We start from the raw sequence: 21922 nt of genomic DNA on the forward strand, positions 1-21922 counted from the left end.
CTTCCAAGGGCCAATCAAAGAACGCGGTGGCGGGGGCGCCGCACGCGCCGCAATGGACCGTTGGCGGAGGGGGCGGGGCCTCTCCTCCCCTCCCGCCCCGGTGCCCCATCGCCGGTCGCGCGCCATTCCCCTCAGCGCGGCGCGGGAAGAGGCGGGAGGCGCAGGGTCGTTGCAAAGCGTTTATTAGTGACGGGCCGCCACGGGCCAGTTGCCGTCCTGAGGGGCAGGAGGAGGACTATTTGCAGTATTTGCTGGTGTCCATCCTGTCGTGCTCGGGATTGTAGGGCGCCTTGGCGAGGCACATGGCAAGGGTGCGGTCGCAGTTGCAGATGAACATCTCGCAGTTGTCGTTCTTGCCTGGAGGAGAGAGTGGGAGCGGTCAGACCATTCACCAGGCATGGCAGTGACTCAGGCAGGCGTTTCTGTTGCCAGGGCATAGCCGTTTCCCTGCTGCTATCATTTTGGGGGTGTACGTGCTTCTCCCCGCTAACCCTCTGGCCCCAAAACTCTGTGCTCCAGCCCAGCAATCTCCTTGCTCCTTTCCTTCCTTCCCTGCAGTTCTGTTTGCCAGCCTGTCTGCTGTTTATCTCCATTCCAGAGCCCTATAAAAGCTCCACCATTACATTAGAGCCGTGTAACACTTCCCAGTTGGCATGCTGATCTCTTAAATACTGCCATTAAAGGGACTCCCAGAAAAGCACCACAGGGACTCAATCCCCTGAAGAAGTGAGAGGCTTCCCTATGTACTGCAATACCATATATCTTCCATAAACTTTAAATTGTGTGCTATATGGAGAATATTCACTCCGGTACCCGTGTGAAGTACCCTGTTTCTAACAACCAGCCCCCCTGGCAGGGACTTGCACGGCGCCTTCCTGCCACAGAAGCATCAAGTGTAATGCAGCCCCAGTCCTTCAGAAGAGAGACTGGAGTAACGTTTGAAGCGGAGTGACATGGAAGCGGACATACTGCTGCACGTAATCTCCCCACTGGAGCAGTTGAATGCGTACGACTTTGTGTAGGGGTTGTCCACGAGGAATTTGCATGAGTCTAGTTTCTCTGCCTCCGAGTAGCAGTGATCATGTGCTTGACAGCACCTGGGAAACAGGGAGGAAAAAGTCAGAAAATACCAGAAATGCAAATTCAGCTCACCTGTAAGACACATAAATGTGCTAGTATTGCTTTGACAAGGCACTCAACAAAAAAAAAATATACACAGTGATAAGAGAGCAGACATGAAGGACCTCAAAGGGGCACAGTTCTGCCAGCTAATGGTCCAAGAGGTGTCTGGTACACATGTACTTACTGGAGCATCTTCACAGAGTTGTTCACTGGGCACAGGGAAAGCAAAAGACAGCATTTACCCTACACTCCCCATCAGTGCCCAGTAGCTGAAGAGCTATAGCTGACACAATTCACTGCATCTTGGCTATTAGTCTTGTGTCACCTCTAAACTGCCCAAACCACTTAGCATTTTGCAGCTCAGCCCTGCACGTGTTGATGGTCATGCACTGGGCAGTGTGCTCAGAGGTGCGTCCGGGCTGTTGGCACAGCACTGCTGCAAAAAAAAAAGCTGGAACAAGTGCAGTTTACCTGCCATAGAAGAGAAAACAGAGTTGTTGGGATTATATTTTATCTTAGTAATAAGGCATCAAGGTGTGAGACCACACAACTTTTTTTCCTTGAATTGGTCTTTGAGACAGACCTTCATTCACAGCAGCCAGAGAGTTTTGTGAACGTTCATAGGCAGGGCCAGCAGAGATGAAGCTGGCGTGCAGAACAGTGAAAGCACAGGCAAGGAAAGAGGTTTGTAAAAGCAGAGTCTTATAAACCTGTCAAGCTCATCCACTGGTGTCCCCCTGCCTCCCAAGCCGCAGTAGCAGCCGTAGTCGCCAAATTGCAGCAGAGGATGGCTGTCTGGAAGGGTGCATTTGATCATGCTGCGAAGCTCCCACACAGCCCGGGGTGAGACAGCAGCGCTGGCTGCGCCCACTGAGAAGAGATACAAAGGTTGGAGTTAGGCATGGTGTTACCAGTCCAGAGGGTGCTGCGCGGGTGAGTGCCACCTACTCACCAGACAGCAGGAAAAGCAGCGCCAGGGACTTCATTCTTGGAGAACTCAACAGAGTGACTGGTGCTGAAGAAAAGGCAGCTCTTTATATGACAAGCTCACCTTGACATGGTTATAAAATAAACAAGCCAGTATCTATGTTACTAAATGCAGACTTCTTCCATCGGAGGCTGTGGGCTGCAGGTTGTAACATGACCAGTTGGAGGTCAGTGGAGTAAATCTCTGAAAGCCAGGAATGCAAATATTTGCTCTCTAGATTTTTGCTATTAAATTCTTTTAATGCTACTATTAGAAGCCAGCCTGAAAGATCTGGACATTTTTAAGAGCTCTCTACTAAAAAATACAGCAGTGTGGTAGTTACATTGGAAATCGCTGGCACACTAATATCCATCCTACTAATACTGGCATCCTCCTTTTATGGTAACCCACTTACCATTAATCCTGTATCTCTCCATGGATTCTCCTGGCCTAATTCAGAGAATAAGGTACAGGTCGTCCACTCACCCCAAATGACTATTTGGCATGAGCTAAACTGAAAAAAATTCAAGCTGTTTTTTACTTTGAAACCATAGAGGAGAAGGAGGCACTACTAGGGAAGAAACAGGAGCCAAGCAACCTGGAAAGCCTCTGTATCTGGCTTAAACAAGGAATAGTGTCTGTTTTTACATGACCTTAAGGAAGTTACACTGGAAATCAAAGAATCAATCATAGAATGGGTTGGGTTGGGTTGGAAGGGACCTTAAAGATCATCTAGTTCCAGCCCCCCTGCTATGGGCTTGGAAGTTTCAACATACACAGTAGACTTCAGTAGCTCAGAGACAGCAGGTTCTTTCTCCAGCACCAAAGCAGAACCCAGTTAGGCCCTTTGGTTCTCTATGCCAAGGCATGAGGCAAGTTGGGAACCTTGAAATAAGATCCAAAAAATGGGTAAGAAAAAGCTTCCTGGAGTCAGCCAGGGGTAAGTCCAAAATACTGCACTTGTATTCAGACCTCAGAGGCTCTAACACTGTCAAGGCTACAGGTTTGGCATTTTTACACACTCAAGATATAGATCCTAGACTGCTCACCTGATAGTGAGAGTCTGCATTTATTTCTAAAGCACCAAGCAAGCCTTCAGTTTTTAAGAGCAGAGGATGAGGCAAAGCCCACCTTTCTGCAACAGCCTAATATACCAGAGTGCTTATTTAGGAAGCTTAGGGTTCAGCACCCTTCAGTAGGCTCAAATGCATGTTTCTATAAGGGACAACGAGGATGTCTTCCCCCTCACAGTGTCTGAAACTATGCCAGGGTGCCCATAGTATCCATAGGATGTTGACATACCCATAGGACATCTAGTTAAAGGTAGACATGCTGATGAACAACCAGAACCATTCCGACTTTTTTGATCTCTCACAAGCTCTCTGATGCTCTGGGATTCCCCACGCACAGGTTAGCTAAAGCCAAACAGATGCCGAGTTACAGATTCAAGACTCTTGTGTCCTAAGAGTGAGAAAGTGAGAACATTGAACGAACATTAAAGGCTGTCGTAAAGGAGTCCATACCACAGTTAGTTCAGAAAAAGGATTTAATCTTTTGCCACAGATCAATGTGCTGACTTTCCCTTCAATATCCATTTAAGTGTTTTTCTCCTTTGCTACTTTGGCCACCTTTACTCTTTATTATTTCTCTGTTCTCTTACCTGTGAATCTTGAGACTCTGTGGTTCCTTTTTCCTCACTTCTCAATGTCTGATTTATTATTGATGTTGCCAAGAAAACTTCCAATAAACAGGCTTTAAGTCACAAATCAAAAATACTGTCATATCTCAGATTTCATACATTTTAAGTCAACAAGAGGATCACCAAGTGTGGGAAGGTGCGCATGTGAGCATGACAAGAATGTCTCATGAGAAAAATCCCAGCAGGGTAAGGATTTTTCCACCAATGCTATTTTTGGTTTCCCCCAACCTGTGCTGCATACAAAGCCGCTGGTCCTCAATATGCTTCCAAGGACATCCCAACTTAACAACTGTTACCCGAATTTACAGGCTTGACCTTAGATTATTTTTAAGACTTCTCTGTAATTAAGAGCTGCTGCACAGGGCTCCCCACCCTATTTTACACTGTTACAATTTACCTTTCTCTTGTAGTGTTCTCCCTTAAGGACTTTTCTTCCCTTGCAATATCTACATTTTACTTTCTTAGTCCACCATTGTCACTGAATCCAGAGCATCTGAGCCGAACTTCTAAGCACCACACTATCTCCTCCTTTCTTGAACCTACAAATATCTATCCAAAACCTTTGTAATGTAGAGAAGAGACACGATCTCTATTAAAACCAGATCTGCCTCACATTATAAACTGGGCCACTGCCAAAGTCTGGGAGCAGAACACAAAGTCAGAGCCCTGCCTGGGGCTTCTATCCTAATGGCAGGATGCAACTTCTGCCAGGTCCAGGTTCACCTGAGATCTCCATTTGAAAATCTCCCATCCCCAAATAATGACAGAGAAGGACAGTTTTCAAATAATTTATTAGGAATTTAAAACTGAAATCTGGAAAAAGGGTTACAGGTGTGGAGAGAACAAACATTGGAGTGTAATAACTTACTGGCTTAAAAACACAGCTTTATTTCTTTTAAAAAAAATGCCCACCCTGAAACCGGAGCCCCAGCCTCCAGGCAGTGGCAGCACTGGCCGGAGAGTGAATCACAGCCCAGCAGCAGCACAGCTGGCCTTGGATGTCTGGAGGGGGCACGGAAGCAGTTCAGCGCATATACCAAGAGGGAGGAAAGCGCTGTCCGCAGACCCAAATTTGAAGTCTATAGAATAAAAATAAACCCAATAAAATGCAGCTCTTCTTTAATTAGGAAATATTTAAAAAAACAGACATACAGACTCTTGTCTCAGTAACAAAAATTATTGCTTTGTGTTTTCAGTACTAATCTGTTAAGTACCCTCTTACCTAAACAGAACTCTCCAAACGCATCGCCCAGGTCAGGACAAGCTCCGGCAGATGGGAGGGATGGAAGAGAAGAAGGGCCCTGTGGGCACTGTGGCCCTCCCAGTCCTTTTCTAAACGCCCCTCTCCCTTACAGGGGCTCAGTTTGGGGAAAGAGAGGGAATGATTTTTAAAACTTAAGATGAAGCTGTTATTTCCCTGGGAAAAGAGTTTGGCTGCATCTTAATCAAAGGCTTAATCACCCCCCTTAACAAGGTCTTTGGTTCACTGAAATCCAGACCCAAACCTGCCCCATGTACTCCTGCTGGAGGCTTCCCCTGGCAGAGTGCTTGTTAGCAGGGGCCTGGACCACGCCAGGGGAAGCCCCGGCAGGTTCTGGAGAAGGGACCAGATCACCCCCACACAGGACAATGGACAAATTCCCCCAGTCTTCAGAACACAGAGTAAAGCAAACGGGAAGCTGCAATTCTATAATTCATATAATCCCTGAGAAGCCCTTAACCCGCCCCCAAATCACCACCCTAATGCTTTTCTCCCCCGTTAATGACTCCCCAACCCAGCGCCCTGCCCTTCAGAGAACGACCACCCAAATGTCCCCTTGGCCCTGGCTGACACCCCTTCCGATACCCTCACCTCCGGAGGAGGATCCCCTTTCCCAGGAAATCTTGACACAAGCGATAGTGTTTGGAGAGTGAATTCCTTTCAAAGTAACCAAGACAAGCAATGGCGGTAAAGCCCTTTACCTAAAGCCAAACCAGAGGCTGGCACTACGGAGCCCAGTGATGGAGTCTGTACATCGAGCGATTGGAAGCAGCTTTAACCCGCTCAGCAAAACAGCCGATGGCCGGTACGTTTCACCCCCGCCCCCACCCCCCCCTTTCATCTCATCAGAGGTCTTAAAATCTTACAGTAAAAGGTATACAAAAAAAGAACGGAGTCCTGTCAGGATTCTGCTGGAGAGTATTGCTCACACTGCGGCACCAAGTCCAGGACCTGGAGCTGCTCCTTGGAGCCAGGCTGCAGGCAGCAGCCAGGTTCAGCTCGCGATATTTACATATTATACAGGAGGAAAAAGAAAACCCCACATAAAACTAAACCTAGGAAAAAAAAATTCTTTCAGCTGTAAGGATAGTGTTTTTCACTTAGCAAAATATACATTTGTTTTGTTCCATAGCGATGTCCAACGTTTTCGGATCCTTGGAGTTTCACACTTTTCAAAGCCTCACATTTACAAAACAGAAACAATTAAAAACAGTTTCTTTAAAAAAAATAGAAATACATCAGTTCCTCTCAGCCTTTGCTCTCTCTGTGTCTCTTTCTTCCCTTCAGAACTGCATTCTTGTTACATACCGTGCTTTAAAAACACTGACGACAACAACAACAGAGTTGAAAATATTCAAAACAGTTTCAAAGCCAAATAAAAATACTCCTCAATAAAAACTACCTAACACAATCACAAAGCCAATTCATAAAATATGTCTACTAGCTCGGGAAAGAGCAAACAAAAAGAAGGGGTAGCCCCAAAAAAAGATAAAAAAATAAAATAAAAAAATAAAACTAACAGCTAATAAAATAAATAAAAGAAGAATCGGTGGGCTGGGGGCAGGGAGGGGGGAAGCGTAAACCGTCGGTGGTTAGTAAGAAAGCGAGATGATCTCCTCGGGTTCAGTCCAGTGTGGTCTGGTCAAAGGGAGAGATCAGGGCAGGGCGGCAGGAGCCTGGCAGCCAGCCGGCAGTGTGCAGTTTGATTCAAGAAAAAGGTAACCTTGGCTCATCCCCCGAGGCTCACCAGATCCTCCAGCCGCTGTCCTCGGTCAGGTCACTGGGGAATCTGCAGGACACAGCAGAGGAAGGAAGGGACAGGATCTAGAAGAACCAACAGCTTCTCTCTTGGGGTTTTCTTCATGTGATCTGACAGAAATACTCAATACCCAAACTTGCCCCAACAGAGACTTGCTCTGCATCTTGCTGGCACAGCGACGGGCATGGCAGAGATGCTTCCATCTTTAACGGCAACATGCAGGCCTGGGAAACAAGGCCCCACATGCCGTGCAGCCTGCCTGCCCAGACCTGTGGCACTCCTGGTCCCGGGAGGCCTGTGACGTAGCGGGGTCCCGCTGTTTCTCCAGCACTCAGCTCAGTGCAGCCCTGCCAGGCTGCCATGGGCTCCTGTCTGGACACCCTTCCTGCAAGTTTTTGCTCTCCTTTTTGAAAGGCTGGGTTTTTTTTTTTTTATTTTAATTTTAAGCCAGCTAACTTCAGCCACATTTGCAAAGCAAACAGAGCCCATACACTGTCCAAGGCCCATCCGAGGACCAGAAACAGAACCGATCAGACTCAGATATTCCTTCTGCCCTTCTCCCAGGCAGGAGAGGAGAAACCTTGCTCCCCAGAGACAGTGGTCTCAGCAGCAGTGAGAACAACCAGATGAATGGAGGAGGCTTCCCCAGTCACACAGGTGAGCCAAGCTGGTCTCCCAGGATCACCACTGGGTTGTGATTCTGGCCAGCCCTGCAGACCTTTCCTCTTTCTGTCAGCGCTCTCATTTCCTTCCCCTTTACACCCAGACACTAAGTGATCTCTCCACAGCACTCCCAGCCTGGGGAGCATAAGGTAGAAATGCAACCTGCCAAGCCTCTGGTGCAGAAGAGAGCCCCAGGCTGGCCGCAGGACTTCTGCAGGTTGGGTCAGGCTGGCGAGCCTCACAGCGGCATCCGTGGCTCCTGCCGAGAGCCCAAGCATAGGGGCCAGCTCAGAACTTCACTCCTCTCATTACCTGTTCCTGTTCAAAGCTCTCTTACCTCCTGCCTCCTTGGTCCCCAGCTTCAGTGATACCCATTGGTAAAAGCTGTTGCAATCAAGGGACCCTGCAAAGAACGAGTTAAAACCCCACTCTTAAGCAAACAAAAGAAAAGTGAAGAATTACTACCACAACAAATTCAGTCATGGCCCAGATGCTGGGAAAGCTGGTTTCAGTTGGAGGTGCCAGGTCTAAAGAGCACATCACCCTGCAGAACACTGCGTCAGGGCCAAGAGGGGCTCTTGGAAAGTCTGGGCCAGATCAGGGAAAGGTCTGGAGATCAGGACCTTGTGTGGTGGCCCTGGAGAGGCAGCACAGCCCAGGGATACAGGCTCCAAGTGAACTGCTGCATCCTGCACCATCCGTCTGTGGTCTTGGGCTCAGCAGTGGCATGGCAGATGCTGCGACGGGTGGTATTTCTTAACCAGAAAGCAGGCTGTGGGCTGAGAGGGGGCCGCCCACCACTGCTCACCTCCATCACCCCATGGAGATGCAGCCCCTTCCCCGGGTCGTGCCACTCTCCATCTTCCGCCCCCTGCGCAGAGCCCAACAGGGAACACTCACCCCTAGGCTGTGGCCGAAGCCGGTGCTCGGGGCTGGACTGGCAGCGCTGATGTAACTGCTGACCCCTGAGTCCTGGTTGGCGGCTCCATAAAGCTCTGCCATCGGCCCAGGGCTGGTGGTGCCCAGAAACCCACCGGTGCGACTGGGGGTGGAACCTACGGGAGGCAGCAAAACTACATAGTGAAGATCCCAAAAATGCAACCCCGTCCCACCCCCCTCCCACAGCCCATCGCAAACCTCCGTGACAGGACACCGCGCTGGGGAGGAAAGTGGCAGTTACCTGTCCCTCGCACCACGGCTGCCGCAGCTGCTGCTGCCGCCATTGGTCCATACGCAGTGAGGGGGATTGCTGGAAAAGAAGGAACAGGCATCTCAGGGGCACTGTGGCTACACGGGAAACTCCTCAACATGAGCCTTCATTTCCCACTGCAACATACCAGGCCTACACAGACATATCGGCTTAGTGCATCACACAGGACATCCAAGGATGACAACAGGGGAGTGCACAGCCCTGCATTTATCCTTTTGCACAGCGAATGTCCGGGGGAACTCACTAGCCATGCTCTGCTAAGCCCACACCCTGGAGCAGCTGAGGGCATGACGTGGAAGAGCTGAACCAAAAGTGGGCAAATTCAAATGTATCCTGTCACTACTTAGCTTGCAAGATGCGGTTAATCTGAAGCTACAGATTCAGATTTTGGCTGTAAACGTGGAGAAACGCAGGAGCTGGCAGCTCAGCATCCTGAGGCTCAGTCCCTCCTCTTTATCCCATGGTACTATTCTTGAATAACAGTTTAATAGCCTCTTTCTCCCTATTTCTCTACTCTTCTCAAGATGCACCATCCTCCCCACTCTGAGTTTTGCTTCTGAACTGCTCAGCCCCTTGCCATTCACGGTAGGAGAGCAGGAAACATATACCTAGGGAGCAGGAACTAGAAATGGCTTAATTAAAACAGTAAGTCTTAATTTATATGTAGCAGTTCTAATTCCCCACTCTACTGCCACAGGCATCCAGCCCTCGGGGCAGGAAGCATCTAGCCAGTATGCTTCTCTTTGCCCTTAAAATGACTGGGTCAGCATTTCATGCTTGAATGTGAAATTCACTGTGATTCTGTTTAGAGCACCATAAAAAGAGGTCAGAACAAATCAATCGCGTTAAGGCTGAAACCCAGACTAGCTTATAAGGGAATATTTAGTAGCAGGCACCAGCCTGTTTCAAGCAAACGTCATATGAGGCTTATATCTGGGTTAGCTGCTCATTACAGGCCCTGGGCCAACGTAAGCATGTTGCTGCTTCGCATCACCCCCAAAGATGCTGTTCTGGGGAGGAAAGGCTGCTGGCAGCCACCCTCCTGCCCCATCATTGCTTCAAGTCCCTCACACACAGCTGAATGAATGCAGTTTTACTGAGAAAGGAGGCCAGGTCTTCTCAAAAAGACTCCAGCTCTTTTTCCAGGAAAAACCCTTCTTGCCTTTGCAGTCTATCTACTGAGACACCAGGTTTGTGTTGTGATGACAAAGCACCTGCACGTTAGCTCCCTGCATGCTGGAGCAATCATCCCTGCTTGTGCCATCCCCCTCATCTCAGTTCCACTTGCCAAGCCCATAAAGCGCAGCCCATTTACACGCACGCATCCACTTGAAGGCACAAGGGCCCTCGAGCACTGCACAGCTCGCTGGGCCTTTGTAGGAACGAAGGGGGCCCTGCCCTTCGTGGGACCAACTCCAGCCTATACATGGGAATCACAGCTCTCGGCCTAGCCAAGAGGCTGCACAGTGACTGTTTAACAGTAGGTAAGCGTAACGAGAAGGGAAGAATGCCACGATCCCCAGCTGGTACTTCAGCGAAACACTCAGGACTGTAAGCTAACCTGGCACCCAGCCAGGACAGCAGCATTAATAACTTCTTGTTGTACAGAGCCCTGGTGCACCCCAGCCGCTGGTGACAGCCAGGCCCTGGGCAATTCAACTCCACTAGGAAGAGGCACAGTGCAGCTGGGGGTGGACCTTGGAGGGAAAAGCACTTTTGTTAAGTCACCAATATTCCCTCTACAAATTTTATGAGTTTTGCTGAAAAAGACACATGTAAATACACACTGGACCCACATCTCCTTTGCTAGGCAACCAAAAGGCTCAGAGGTGGGGGTCAGGTGCTTTTGCAGTTGCATACATGGTGTCAGGGAAGGGTTTTATTAAGAGGGAGCTAGGATTTAGTCTCCCCCTACCTCCCTTGGGGCAATTGGTTCATTGGTGGCTGCCAACCTCAGCATCCTCAGGAACAGAGGCTCCCTGAGGATCGACACGGTTCTGTGGCACAGAAACCCCCTTTCAAGCCTGTTTGTACTGATAATTCCAGGAGAGCTTCTCAGGAAGTGTTTCCACACCCTCATTACAGAGAGATTCAAACCCTGAAACAGGTGGGGGCAAGGAAGCACTGGAGAGGAGGAACACCATGGAAATGAGATGGCACACGGGGAGCAGGGTGCTACACAAAGCTGCTGTTCTATGACAAAAACCATGGACAGGACAGAGCTGGGGAAAACATGGCCATGGAAGGGAAAGTCAACAGAAGGAGCATCACCTAGAGAGAACACACTGCACACAATGCAGGGGCTGAGGATCCAGAGGGTATTTGCACTGTGAGGACACTGAGCCAGGACTAGTGCCTGGAGAATGGTCCTCTGCCCCTGTTTCATTCCACAGTTCCCTACGAGCATTGCAGGACTTTACTGTGGAGTCCCACCACACCCACATCTGTCTGGGAAGCCCACGTGGGAGTAGCTGGGGAGCTGCACCACCTGGAGCAGGGAGAGCATTCCTGCAGCCCCTCCTGCACAGGGAAATGGGATTAGAGCAACCAGGAGTGCCCCCACACCCTCTCCCTCCTCCCAGCACTCCAAATCTTGTCCTTGCAGCAGCTCAGGTTAAGGTCATTTGTAGACCTTTGAGAAGTCACCCAGCTCTCTGCAGTCTTCTGCATCTGGTTTACACCCAGCCTGGGGCAAGGAGCTAAAAACGAGGCAAGCAGCAGGAAAGTCCATCTATGGATTACATGCCTTCATTTGGTAAAACCTGCATTGCCCTCCTCAGAGGCAATACACATGGCTCTGATTGCGTCTCCATCTTTCCAGCCCCAGCTTTGGATGGAGCTCGTACAGATAGACTGGAAATGTTCCTTATTTCCTCTTCTAACTGCACCAGGCTGTGGAGCAGTGACACCACTGGAACAGCCCAAAGCCCCCTTATCCCCTTCCAGCTTGTGAGTTTAGGAAATGAGCGGGACTGACCTGTGAGCTCAGGGAGGACGGGGGCACTCGGGAGAGGGGTCCGCTCTACACGGAACTCTAAAAACGAAATGCAAGACAGCTTAGGAACTCGTCAAACGCCCCGAGGGAGACCCCGCAGAGAGACAGCAGCCAGGGTCCACTGGGGGAGCAGCCTGCAGCCAGAGTGCGACCAGGCCAGTGCCTTCTTTAACTAATTTATAACTGGTGCTGAAAGTTGCTGGACTCCTGCCCTGGAGACAGAAAGGATCCATTTATCCTTAGAATAAATCTGGCCAAGGCAGGGCAAGTGCAAGCTTCATGATGCAGCCTCAGGTCTGCCTTGGCGCACTGCTCTGCGACCCATCCAATCTGACCTCTTGGCTGCCATGCCAGTGGGTGCTCAGTACGTGCCACACTCATCTGGGCATGGGTTTACAATGAGGCACTTGAAGCCACTACAAGTGAGACCCATAAACTGGATTCACGGAGAGCTGCCAGACAGCTAGGAGGCAACAGCAACTTTCAGCCACAGTCAGCTTGGGCTCACCTCAGGCGAAGAGGAAATTTCCCATTCCCAGCCCCTAACATCAAGACTTCATATATAAACCATCACACTGAGGGATGGAGTAAGGAAGGGATGCTCGGAGTTGCCACTTCTCTACAAAATAGCAAGACAGTCTTTTCCCTGCGTGTGCTCTGCCTCGTTCCCTTGCCTCACAGAGAACGGGAGGGAGAAGAGGCCTCAGAAAGCTCTGAGCAGCTGCGGCACAGCAGGTTCCAGCCACTGATCGCAGAGTCCATGTTCTGAGCACATGGCGGGGCTGGGAGCTTGAAACCACCCAGTTTGCGGGGGATCTGCAGCCCACCGCCCCAGCAGATTTTTTCTGGAGGCTGTGAGTGGTCCAGGCGCTGTTCAGAACACAACTGTGGCGTTGCAGGCGCCTGAGTTTTGGGTGCCTAGGAGTTCCCTGGCCCACAGAAAGCCACGTTTTAAAATTCTGTGCTACTTTCAGAGCAGTGGCAACTCTGGTAAAGAGAGACAGACATACACAAAGGCAGCGAGACAGGCAGAGCTGCAGGGGCCCTTCTGTGTCACAGCAGCAGCCCTACAGAGGATGCTAACATAAAGGGCATCAGAGCAGCCTTGGGCTTTTCCTGCCACTGGAGTGTGAGGATAATCCTAATGAAGGACAGGCTGTTCCCACCTATTCCAGGGCTTCTCCCCTCCCCCTTCCACATCCGTCTCCAATTTAAAGAAAGACCAAACAGGGGAAAGGGTGAAAGGGGCAGAGCCTGGGTCACAGATCATGCCAGGGACTCCTGTCACCTGAAGACAGACCAAAAAAGCAAGCAGGGAGCACCACTCACCAGGGAACTGGTAAGTGTAGCCAGGTGCAATGCCAGTGTAACTTCGACTCGCGTAGGTGGCAGCTTGGAAACCTGGATAACCTAGGGGAAGAGAAAAGGGCTCTGTTAATGCAAGCTCGCAGGGTCCATATCCTCAGTGCCTGGCTGCTCACGAGCAGCGTGACCATTAGTGTTAGAAAGCACGAATAGGGCTAATAGCAGAAACCCCAGGAAACTGCTGGACAGAGTCTGCACACATGCAAGTCTGTAGAAGAGTTTTAGCAGGCTCGTTTAATTTTTTTCCTCACTCCAAACATGTGAAGACATGGAGATTTCCTTCTCAGAAATGCACAGCTCTGCAGACTAAGGCTTTCTGATGCATCGGCTGGATTTACAAATAGGAGGAGATCAGGGAGGTGGGGGCATTTGAACGCCTGAATAGCTCTGAGTCACTTTTGCACTAGAAGTGCTGGTGAATGCAGGCAGAGAGCTTCTTCCTGGCGCCAGGGGGGAGGACAATTCCTGCTGTTCCCAGAGAAGCTGATCGCCTATACAGAACAAGCCTGTGAGAGACCACAGGGCACTGACTGAGAGATCAATATTTGATTTGAGATCTCCCAAGACATGAGCACGTGGATTTCCTGATGACTTGGCTTGAGCCTTGCTGCTTTAAATTCAGATGGCTTAGAAAAGGCAAAACCCAAAACCACAGGCTGGAGATTTATTTTCCTCCAATAAGTCAAGTGAAAACATTGGGGAAAAAATGCCCTTTTTGGGGTTTTGTTCAGTGACTAACTGCTACTCGGCAGGCTTAGCAAGGAGAGCCAGGCTGAGTACACCCTGCCCAGCAACACCAGCGATGGTCCTGAGCAAACAGTGTGCTCTTGGTTCAGCTCAAGCCTGGCTAGAACGAATAGAGGGAGGGAGAGAAGCCAGGAACAGTACCTGTGCTGGAAGGATCATGCTTTACTCTCAGACCCAGGCACGAGGGTTTATAGTCCTGGAAGTGGAGGCTACAAGGGACTTTTTTTTAAAATCTTTTATCTGAACACATTTGCCTTAGAATCATTGATAGGCATGAAACCCAGCCTGCTTGTCATCAATTTCTCTGTACAAGACAGTCCCACAATAAGTGTATGGTTTTTCCTGCAATTTCAGATACTTGCTGTCCCTGAGAGGGAAGGAACAAAGTGAGACAAAGCCTAACTAGAACTTCAAGGGCATTTTTATAGTCTTTAAATGGCAGCGACGACATTTATATGGACCACTGTTTCAGGTGGAAGCTCGGGGGCTCTTTAATCAACAAATTAATCAGAAAGCCTGTAGAAGTGTGGGAGGAACATGCCTGGGCACAGATTACTCCGCACTCTGTTCAGCTATGTAGTTACATCCTATTCCACAAGAGCCATTAAAGAATTACAGTCTATATGCTATGGCACTGCGGGACCGTTAACAGAGTTGCAGAGGGCCAGAGCTGCCCAGCACATGGCTGTGTCTTGCCAGCTCCAGCTGTCGCAGGGCAGCAGTGACAAGTTTGCAGTTTTTCCAGGTGCCACCAGAGGGCAAGTTGTGATCGCAAACAGGTCCCAGCACCCCCCCAGCGTCCCTGGCCTTGCACCAGGGAGAGCTGCCCTTGGCCACCCTGCCCGCTCTCGGAATAAAACCTCTAAGCTGCTGCCTAGCACGACCGGGAGCTGGGGAGGAGATCTGTCCTTGGGCTTACCCAGCATGCCAATCCCGAGCATGAAGGCATCCATCCCATAAGGCATGACTCGGGACCGCCCTCGTGCCGAGCCCGTTGGGGACATCACCTCCTTCGGCTGAGCTTTTTTACACTCCACCTGCCACAAGAAAGTAATGATCAGGCTCAGCTGCCACCGGCACAGAGTGCTGCCACAGAGCACAGGCAGCAGCCGGGCTGTAGGCCAGGCAGGGCTGCCCGCCGCAATGGCACTCCCCAGCCCTGGCCACCACCAGCAGCCCGTCCCGCTGTCCTTCCCTAGTGTCCCTGCCTCTGACCTGCACTCTGCCAGCCTTCCCTCTCGCTCTGCAGCCGCCACAGGCAGTGGGGAGCTCAAACACTGCTTTTCTCCTCCTGATGCTGCCCTTGATGCTCTGCCTGGCCCTGCACCAGGGCCTCAAAGCCTAATTTTCCTCATTTCTGAATAAAGGTAAAACCTGCCCCCTTCCCAGGCCACCAAGAGGTTTCATGGAACTTTGAAACCTCCAAGTACTGCACAATTCCTCATTACCGTTAGTCCTTCTCCTTGAGAGCTCAGTATTGTGCTGGTTCACCTCCACACTACAAGTTTCTTTCTCAGACTGGCTGCTGTGATTTTGGGGAAAAGACTCAATCCAATTCCCCACTGCAGAGAAAGTGCGTCAGGACCCAAATGCTTCACACCCTGCCCCTGTGCCATTGCCCCGTTCTCCATCCCACGTCTCTGTCCCTTCTCCCCCAGGTTCTGCCCCAGACACTCACCATTTTGTTGTTGATCTCATGGAAGTGGATTTCACACACTTTTTCCACAATGTCTTCACTTTCAAATGTGACAAACCCAAAACCTGAAGAAAAGGTAAAACTCCTCAATCAGGTCAGAGCTCTGCGCAGTTTGCACCCGTTACCCACAGCCTTTTATTGGCAGGAGAAGGAGCCACAGGCTGCTAGGATGGTATAATCAGCCCTTTCTAAAACAGCTGTCACTCATCTTCCCTCTCCAGCAAATTCTGCTTTTATGCACAAGAACAACAGTAGCATCCCCTTACAGATTCCCCTTTGCTCCTCATCCTGTACTTCCCACCCTCTCTGATCCCAACTGCTCTCAAAACGAAGTGCATTTTTTAAAAACTTTGCTATTTGCAAGGCAAACCACATGGCTGATAATGCTGGGGAGGATCCCAGCAGACAGACACTCACACAAAGAAAATCGGTGGAGAAATGAACAGCTGCTTGCCAGGACATCACCATCCTTGCTAAACGCACCCCACCAGCAATAACACCCTGCACGTTTCCTCTTCAGTCACCAGTCATAAAGCCTTGTATAAGCAGGCAAATATCAGCCATGCAGTTGTACAGAGCAAGACAGATATACACACAAGCAAAGCGATTTGCAAAGTTTCACCAAAGTAAGGTTAGTACCTGGGGTAAAACAGGACAGGATGTTCCTGGCCCCTGGCCCACGCTCACACCTCCTTTCTCTCGCCAACCCCTTTGCTGACAGTTTTGGCAAAGACCAGCTCGGGTGGGCAGACTAAACTCCTCTCAGCTGACTGCAGCCATTTCCGGAAAACTGAGGCAGGTGGGAGGATGTCTTTAAGCCTTCCTTACAAGCAAGCTGGGATTAAGCAGAGCTTTCCGCTTTGCAGAACTGGCCAATTCCATGGTGCTTTAAAATAACTTTTAAAAACAGACAGGGATCTGCTGCCCAGAACCCCAGTTTTTCTCCATACTGCCAGAAAAGTCTCTCTCCATAAACTCTTCTGTCTGTGCCCAGGTAGTTTCACACCATTCACTTCAACACCCACAAGCGGAGGGGCTCAGGAGTTCAAGAGCAAAGCCCTGATGCCAAGACCAGTCCTGAGCCCCATCAGACACCCCCCCCCCCCCGCCCCCGCAGGCCTGGTGCACCCTGTACAGAGCCACACGCTGCTGACACAGCAGCTAGCAGCTCTCCCTGCTCCTTCGAAAACACCCGACAACTCTTTAATTGGACTAGTGACTGGGAGGCACCCATGGAGGAACAGGGGTTAACACTTCTTCCCTTTTAAGATTAAGCTGGAAAAACATCCTAGGCCAGGCAATCAGAGTAGATTTAATGGCTTTGGAAAAAAGCAAAAACCTGAAGGGCACACAGTGTAGTGACAGCAGAAGTGAACGTTCCCTCGCTGATCTGGGGGCAGAGGTGCTTGGAGGTGCTTCAAACAACACACAGACATGAGTGGCCCAGCACAGGGCTGTTACTGGCCCTGATTTGGAAGACACCAAAGCTAAGTTCACAAGTTAAGTTGTTGCCAATAAATCTCTGAGCTGGTGCAATGCTTGCTAGTGTCGAGCCCTGCCACACTCCAGGGCAATCGGTCTGAAGATTCACTGGGAGAGCAGGAGGCAGGGACACCCATGGGTGGGCTGGGTCTGGACAGCGCAAATATTACAGCCTCGCTCCCACCCTGTAACCAGATTCCACCAGCAAGACTTGGGTAAGAAAAGGTGACCTGGGAGCACAAGCGGGCTCCGAGCCGAGGAAGGGGTGAGAGGCAGGCACTCCTCAGACTCTTGTGTCAGCTTTCCCGGAGCTCAGATTACTCGGGACAAGGTAAGACACACACTGTGGGCTGGAGCCATGGAGGTAAGCGGGCAGGGGAAGGGGCCGCCTCCTCTCACATATCTGCAACTCGGCGAGTTTACAGCACAGGAAACGCACTGGACAAAAGCTCTCTGTGCTGCAAGGGACGCTGGTAAAGGATGCAGATGCAAAAGGATGGGGCGACTGGAGTTAAGATAAAGAGCAGCTGCGACCCGCATGCCCTGCTGCTGGGATACTAACCCCTCCCTAGGCAAGACAGGAGGCAAACCCTCCGCAGTTCCCTCTCCTATGGCCAGAAGACCGCTCTCACCTCGGTGTCGGTTGGTTGTCTTGTCGAACATCAGCATTGCGTCGTCCACCTGCAAAGAGAAGAGCTCTGGATCAGATCATTGCCGTTGCCATGCGCATCCTCCGCCACGTTTGCGCGGAGCTTCCCGGGCCTCCCCGAACCAGAAGGGATCAAGATGAGACCTCCCATCCCCAAGAAGGAAACAGGGTGTACGCAGACACCAGCTACCACACCAGGCACGTCCCCACGCCACAACCAGCGTGGTCCCCCCACCAGCCCGGGGCAGGTGCTGCGGGGCTGAGCCCCCTCGGCCCGGCCCCCGGCAGCAAGCGACCCGATTGTTTGCCTGCGGCTCCAGCCGGAGGGCAAGGAGCAGGGAAGGCATTGTTCCCAAATCCCGGCCTCAAAGGAGAGGAGAATTAAAGGAGGAGAGAGAAGCAAAGCTGGAGAGGGGAGAGGAATAAGGGGCCTCCCAGCGACAGGGGAAGCGGAGGCCTCAGACAACAGAGCCTGCCTGGGAAAGCTGGGAAGCGCCCCCGCCCCCACCCCAGAGGAGCCTTTCCTCTAAGTGAGGTTTCCCACTGCTGGAGGCTGTAATTAGAGCAAATTTACTGCAAGGCCTGAGCAGGGCTGCCTTCCCGGGGGGAGGGGCGGCCGGATCCCATCCCCCAGCCGGCCTGGGGCTGCTCCCCTCCCCGGCGAGCACATCACCGCCTGGTGCCACTTTCCCCCCCATCCTCCCGGGGTGTTGCCTTGCAGAGACGCAGCTGCACCGCTCCGCAGGTCAGGCCGAGCAGGGTTAAAAGAGACACTTCAATCCCCTCCGTGTAAGCCCCAGTGTAAACCTGTCCCACTGACCCATCCCTCCTCTCTAATACCACTGCCTTAATCCGATTATGAAACTGGACATGCAAGTGCTCAGGGGAGGCGGCGGCAGTCTCCGGCCAGCAACTGCCCCGGCCCTCGCCCTCCTCCTCCGCTGCCGTGCAAGACAGCCGCTCCCTGAGCAGCAAGCCCCGTGCGCCCCTGACTCCGTGGAAGGATCGCTCCCTTGCCTTGTCCCAGGGAAGCATCTGCATTGCTGCCTTCTCCGGAACAGCCCGCCGGTGAGGGCAGAGCGCTGCCCACACCCCTGCACAGGCAGCTACCGGCTTCAGCCGTGGAGAGCCCACAGTCCCACTCAGGGAAGGGAGAGGGCTCCTAGCCTCAGCCCCCTCCCGGACAAAACGGGAGACCCAACTCCACCTCAGTGCCACGAGGATGGAAGGAGCCCTTGCTAACATTTCCAGTGCCACCACGAGCAGACAGAGATCATCTTGGATGCCCTTGGGCTTGTCCAACACGTCCACCCCGCAAGAGCCAGGTGACAACAGACAACCTGGCTCCCGCTCATCCCACGCTCTTTCCATCCCAGCTCTGCCTCCCTCTGCCAAGTCAACAAACACCTGAGAAACATGCCAGGCGTCCAGCCGGAGCCACAGGGGACATAAGACTTCACAGAGACCCAAAGTAAATCCTCAGCAGCTTCCCAAGACAGCCTGCTCATCACACTGCCATTCCCTACCGCCGCCTGCTCCTGCCTCTGCACCATTTCCCTTTGCGGAGCCAGCACAAATGTGATGTGCTGGGGGGAAACCTGGCATGGCTTAAAAATATTTCAATAATTTTTACTGTCTGTGTTTGTTCATTTTTTAAGCTAGATCCATTCCTCCATCCAGTTCTCAGAAAGGCTGGGCACATAGCTGTCCTCCTCCTCAGTAAACACTGGGATAAAGCTGTGTCAATGGCACTCTGCAGCGGTGCCGCTCCTGAAGACTTCAACTCAGGTAGCTGGAGCCCACAAACCCGTCATGATGAGAGATGGGCACAAGAAAGAAAAACCCAGAGGGGATGAGCACAGCCCAGCTGCTGACTTACTCTGTCCGACCAGCCCCAGCAGCAAGCTCTTCTTTGCAGAGCGTGGACAGCGGTAGCAGCTGCAAGTGGCAGAGCCCAGCACACGTCCACACACAAAACCACCTCACAGCAATGGCCCGGGCAACATCCCAGGCGCTCCCGCAGCACTCGAGCACTTGGAGCCGGGAGACGTGCAACCACTTCATCCCAAACCACGTTCCGTACACCGAGAGGAGAGCTGCAGCCTTCCTCCATCGGAGCCTTTTTCCGAGTTTCTGCCTGTGCTTTGAGATCAAGGTGTCTACCCAGCACCCCAAAACATCTTGTGAAAACATATTTACAATAGCATGTGCTCTATTTGAAAGCTGTTTCCTGCCATGAGCTAAATCTTAGATAGACAGATGTATATGTATGCGTATATACACATAATATGTGAAATAGTCTCACCGCACTCAACCCTAGGGCCCCAACTCTATGTATAGCTACAACTGGTGGGTTTTATTGCCAACAAAACCTATACGTGAGCATCTTCTCATCTCCTTCCAAGGCAACAGGTGAGATGAGTTGGGTGGTCTCAGACAGCATGCAGCCAGTGACGTGAGATGAAGCAGGGCCCTGCAACCCAGGGGGCTGCAGAGGTAGTGCTGGAGCTTACAGAGGCCAGCGGGACAAGCTACAGACCAGAGCACACTGCAGAGCCGGGAGAAAGGCCTCACCTGCGCCCACAGGGACCGGCCATTTCCAGCACCCTTCCCAGGAGGTCCAGCCTCACGCCAGATCCCTCCTAGCTCTTGCCATCACCTCTCCCGGTCTGGAGCTAGGCGAGGGAACGGGGACCAGCTGCCTCAGCTCGCAGGGATCCCCGAGGCCTAGTGCTACCCGGGCAGACCCTTGCACAAAGCGCTGACCGCTGAGGGGATGGAGACACCATGGCCTGCTCCCACCAAAGGCCAGACCCCGGCAGCCCCAGACCCCAGACAGGGGGCAAGCCGAGCCTGCATCGACCCCACAGCCACAACCAGGCATGAGTGGCAGCCCCCGGTGGGCGGCTATTGTGCCGGCGAACCGACACCCACCCCCCCCACCCCCCCTCCGCCGCCGCGTCGGGCCCTTCCCGGCTGGGCCGCGCCGGGCCCCAACAAAGGCGGCCGCCGGCGGGGCCGTCGCCACGGCAACGCGGCCGCCAATAGCAGCTGCCACCCGGATTAGCGCCGCGCACAAAGCCGCCCCGCTGCGCCGGCCCCGCGCCCGCCCCGCCAGCGGCGGCGCCCTCACACGCATCGCGGTCGGCGCCCTCACGCGCCTCCGGCCCCCGGCGGGTGCCCTCCCGCAGGCCATCACAGGTGAACGACCGTCACACACAAGGGCTTCACACCGCAAGCAGAAAGGTTTCACAGCAAGCCCCCTCCTGCACGGACTCTGTCTTCCTCCCGGCCCTGCTTCTGGTGAGAAAGAGGCGCCATCTTGCCTCTTCCCCCAAGAGGGAGGCAGCGGGCCTGGGCTGAGGCAGGTTGTGAGGGACTGAGGGGACACGGAGCCAGGGGTGTGGTGTTGCAAAGGATGGGGGGACAGGGATATTTAGGAACAGGGGCAGGAAGGGTGAGTGGAGGTGCAGGACAGTAGTGGAGGTGCCTTCTCCAGCCAGTCCCCAATGGTTGGCAGAGACAAAACAGGTCAACTACGCAAGAACTGGATGTAGGAGAAATGTGTGGAAAATAGCACTTAAAAGTTTCAGAAACACCTTAAATTCGTTTTTAATAGGATGTGGAAATAATCTATGATCATAACTGTACTTTAACAAAGGCTTTTTTGCTGCGTGAATTGTCTTTCTCCCCATTCTCCTCCCCCTTAAATAAATATTTGTTTCAATTCTTTAAACATAGTCAAAGCAGCAGATCACTTTACTAGAAAACTGTTTAGCTTAGTGGTCAAGGCTCTCTCTCAGGGAACAATTTAACTTGCTGGTCCAGGCTTCAGTTATCCAACATTTGAGGTTAGAAGTTCAAGGTTTGTTAATTTTGAGGAATGATGTCTCTCCTTGTGTTTAGCCACGAGGGTCAAAAATGTCAAGGAAAAATAGGGGATCCTAAGAGCAGTGACTCTTACTCTCTAGGTGTATCCTTCCCAAGGAACCCTACCACAGGAGACAACTTCTTTGGCAGGTACTTGGCAGTTCGGGGGTAGGTACCACACCCCTGAGCCTTAAACCCAAGCTGTCCAACATCACCTCTGTTCTGTCTCCAGTGGCCCTCTCTAGCTTTGGAAAACCAAATGCGAGTGGAAGAAAGATAAAGGCTTTGGCTCAGCGGAAGTAACACATTCAGAAAGTGAAAAAAGGTTTGTCCCTGGGGGGGAAGCTCTTCTAATCCTCCATGGATTTGCCACTGCTAAGACCTTCTGCAGGAGGGCAGCAAGCAGCACCTTCCTGAGAGGAGGAGACAGGCCCTTC

At 51.9% G+C, this 21922-nt stretch overlaps 2 protein-coding genes across 4 annotated transcripts in view; both read right to left on the reverse strand.

Annotated features, from left to right (window-relative positions):
* Nucleotides 1–235: 235 nt before the first annotated feature.
* PLA2G1B (phospholipase A2 group IB) lies at nt 236–2198 on the reverse strand. Its single transcript, XM_072880405.1, has 4 exons — nt 2075–2198; nt 1833–1992; nt 970–1097; nt 236–357 (listed from the first exon to the last, which is right to left on the reverse strand). The coding sequence occupies exons 1-4, from the start codon at nt 2106–2108 to the stop codon at nt 236–238; spliced, it is 444 nt and encodes a 147-aa protein (XP_072736506.1). The 5' UTR covers nt 2109–2198.
* Nucleotides 2199–4594: 2396 nt separating this feature from the next.
* Nucleotides 4595–21922, reverse strand: part of MSI1 (musashi RNA binding protein 1) — a 31472-nt gene continuing 14144 nt past the window's right edge. For 2 of the 3 annotated variants that reach the window (XM_072880342.1, XM_072880344.1), the window contains 9 exons: nt 17599–17647; nt 15467–15549; nt 14708–14825; nt 13006–13086; nt 11659–11715; nt 8652–8720; nt 8372–8526; nt 7809–7874; nt 4595–6838 (listed from right to left, as the gene is read on the reverse strand). In XM_072880342.1, the coding sequence (XP_072736443.1) occupies nt 7833–7874; nt 8372–8526; nt 8652–8720; nt 11659–11715; nt 13006–13086; nt 14708–14825; nt 15467–15549; nt 17599–17647 (654 nt within the window). In that variant the 3' untranslated portion in view covers nt 4595–6838; nt 7809–7832. Of the gene's footprint in view, nt 6919–7808; nt 7875–8371; nt 8527–8651; nt 8721–11658; nt 11716–13005; nt 13087–14707; nt 14826–15466; nt 15550–17598; nt 17648–21922 lie in introns of all 3 variants that reach the window. The other variant, XM_072880343.1, reaches the window with a different exon arrangement.

Source organism: Ciconia boyciana, chromosome 15, assembly GCF_034638445.1.
Source record: "Ciconia boyciana chromosome 15, ASM3463844v1, whole genome shotgun sequence".
In the NCBI taxonomy this organism is placed as follows: domain Eukaryota; kingdom Metazoa; phylum Chordata; class Aves; order Ciconiiformes; family Ciconiidae; genus Ciconia; species Ciconia boyciana.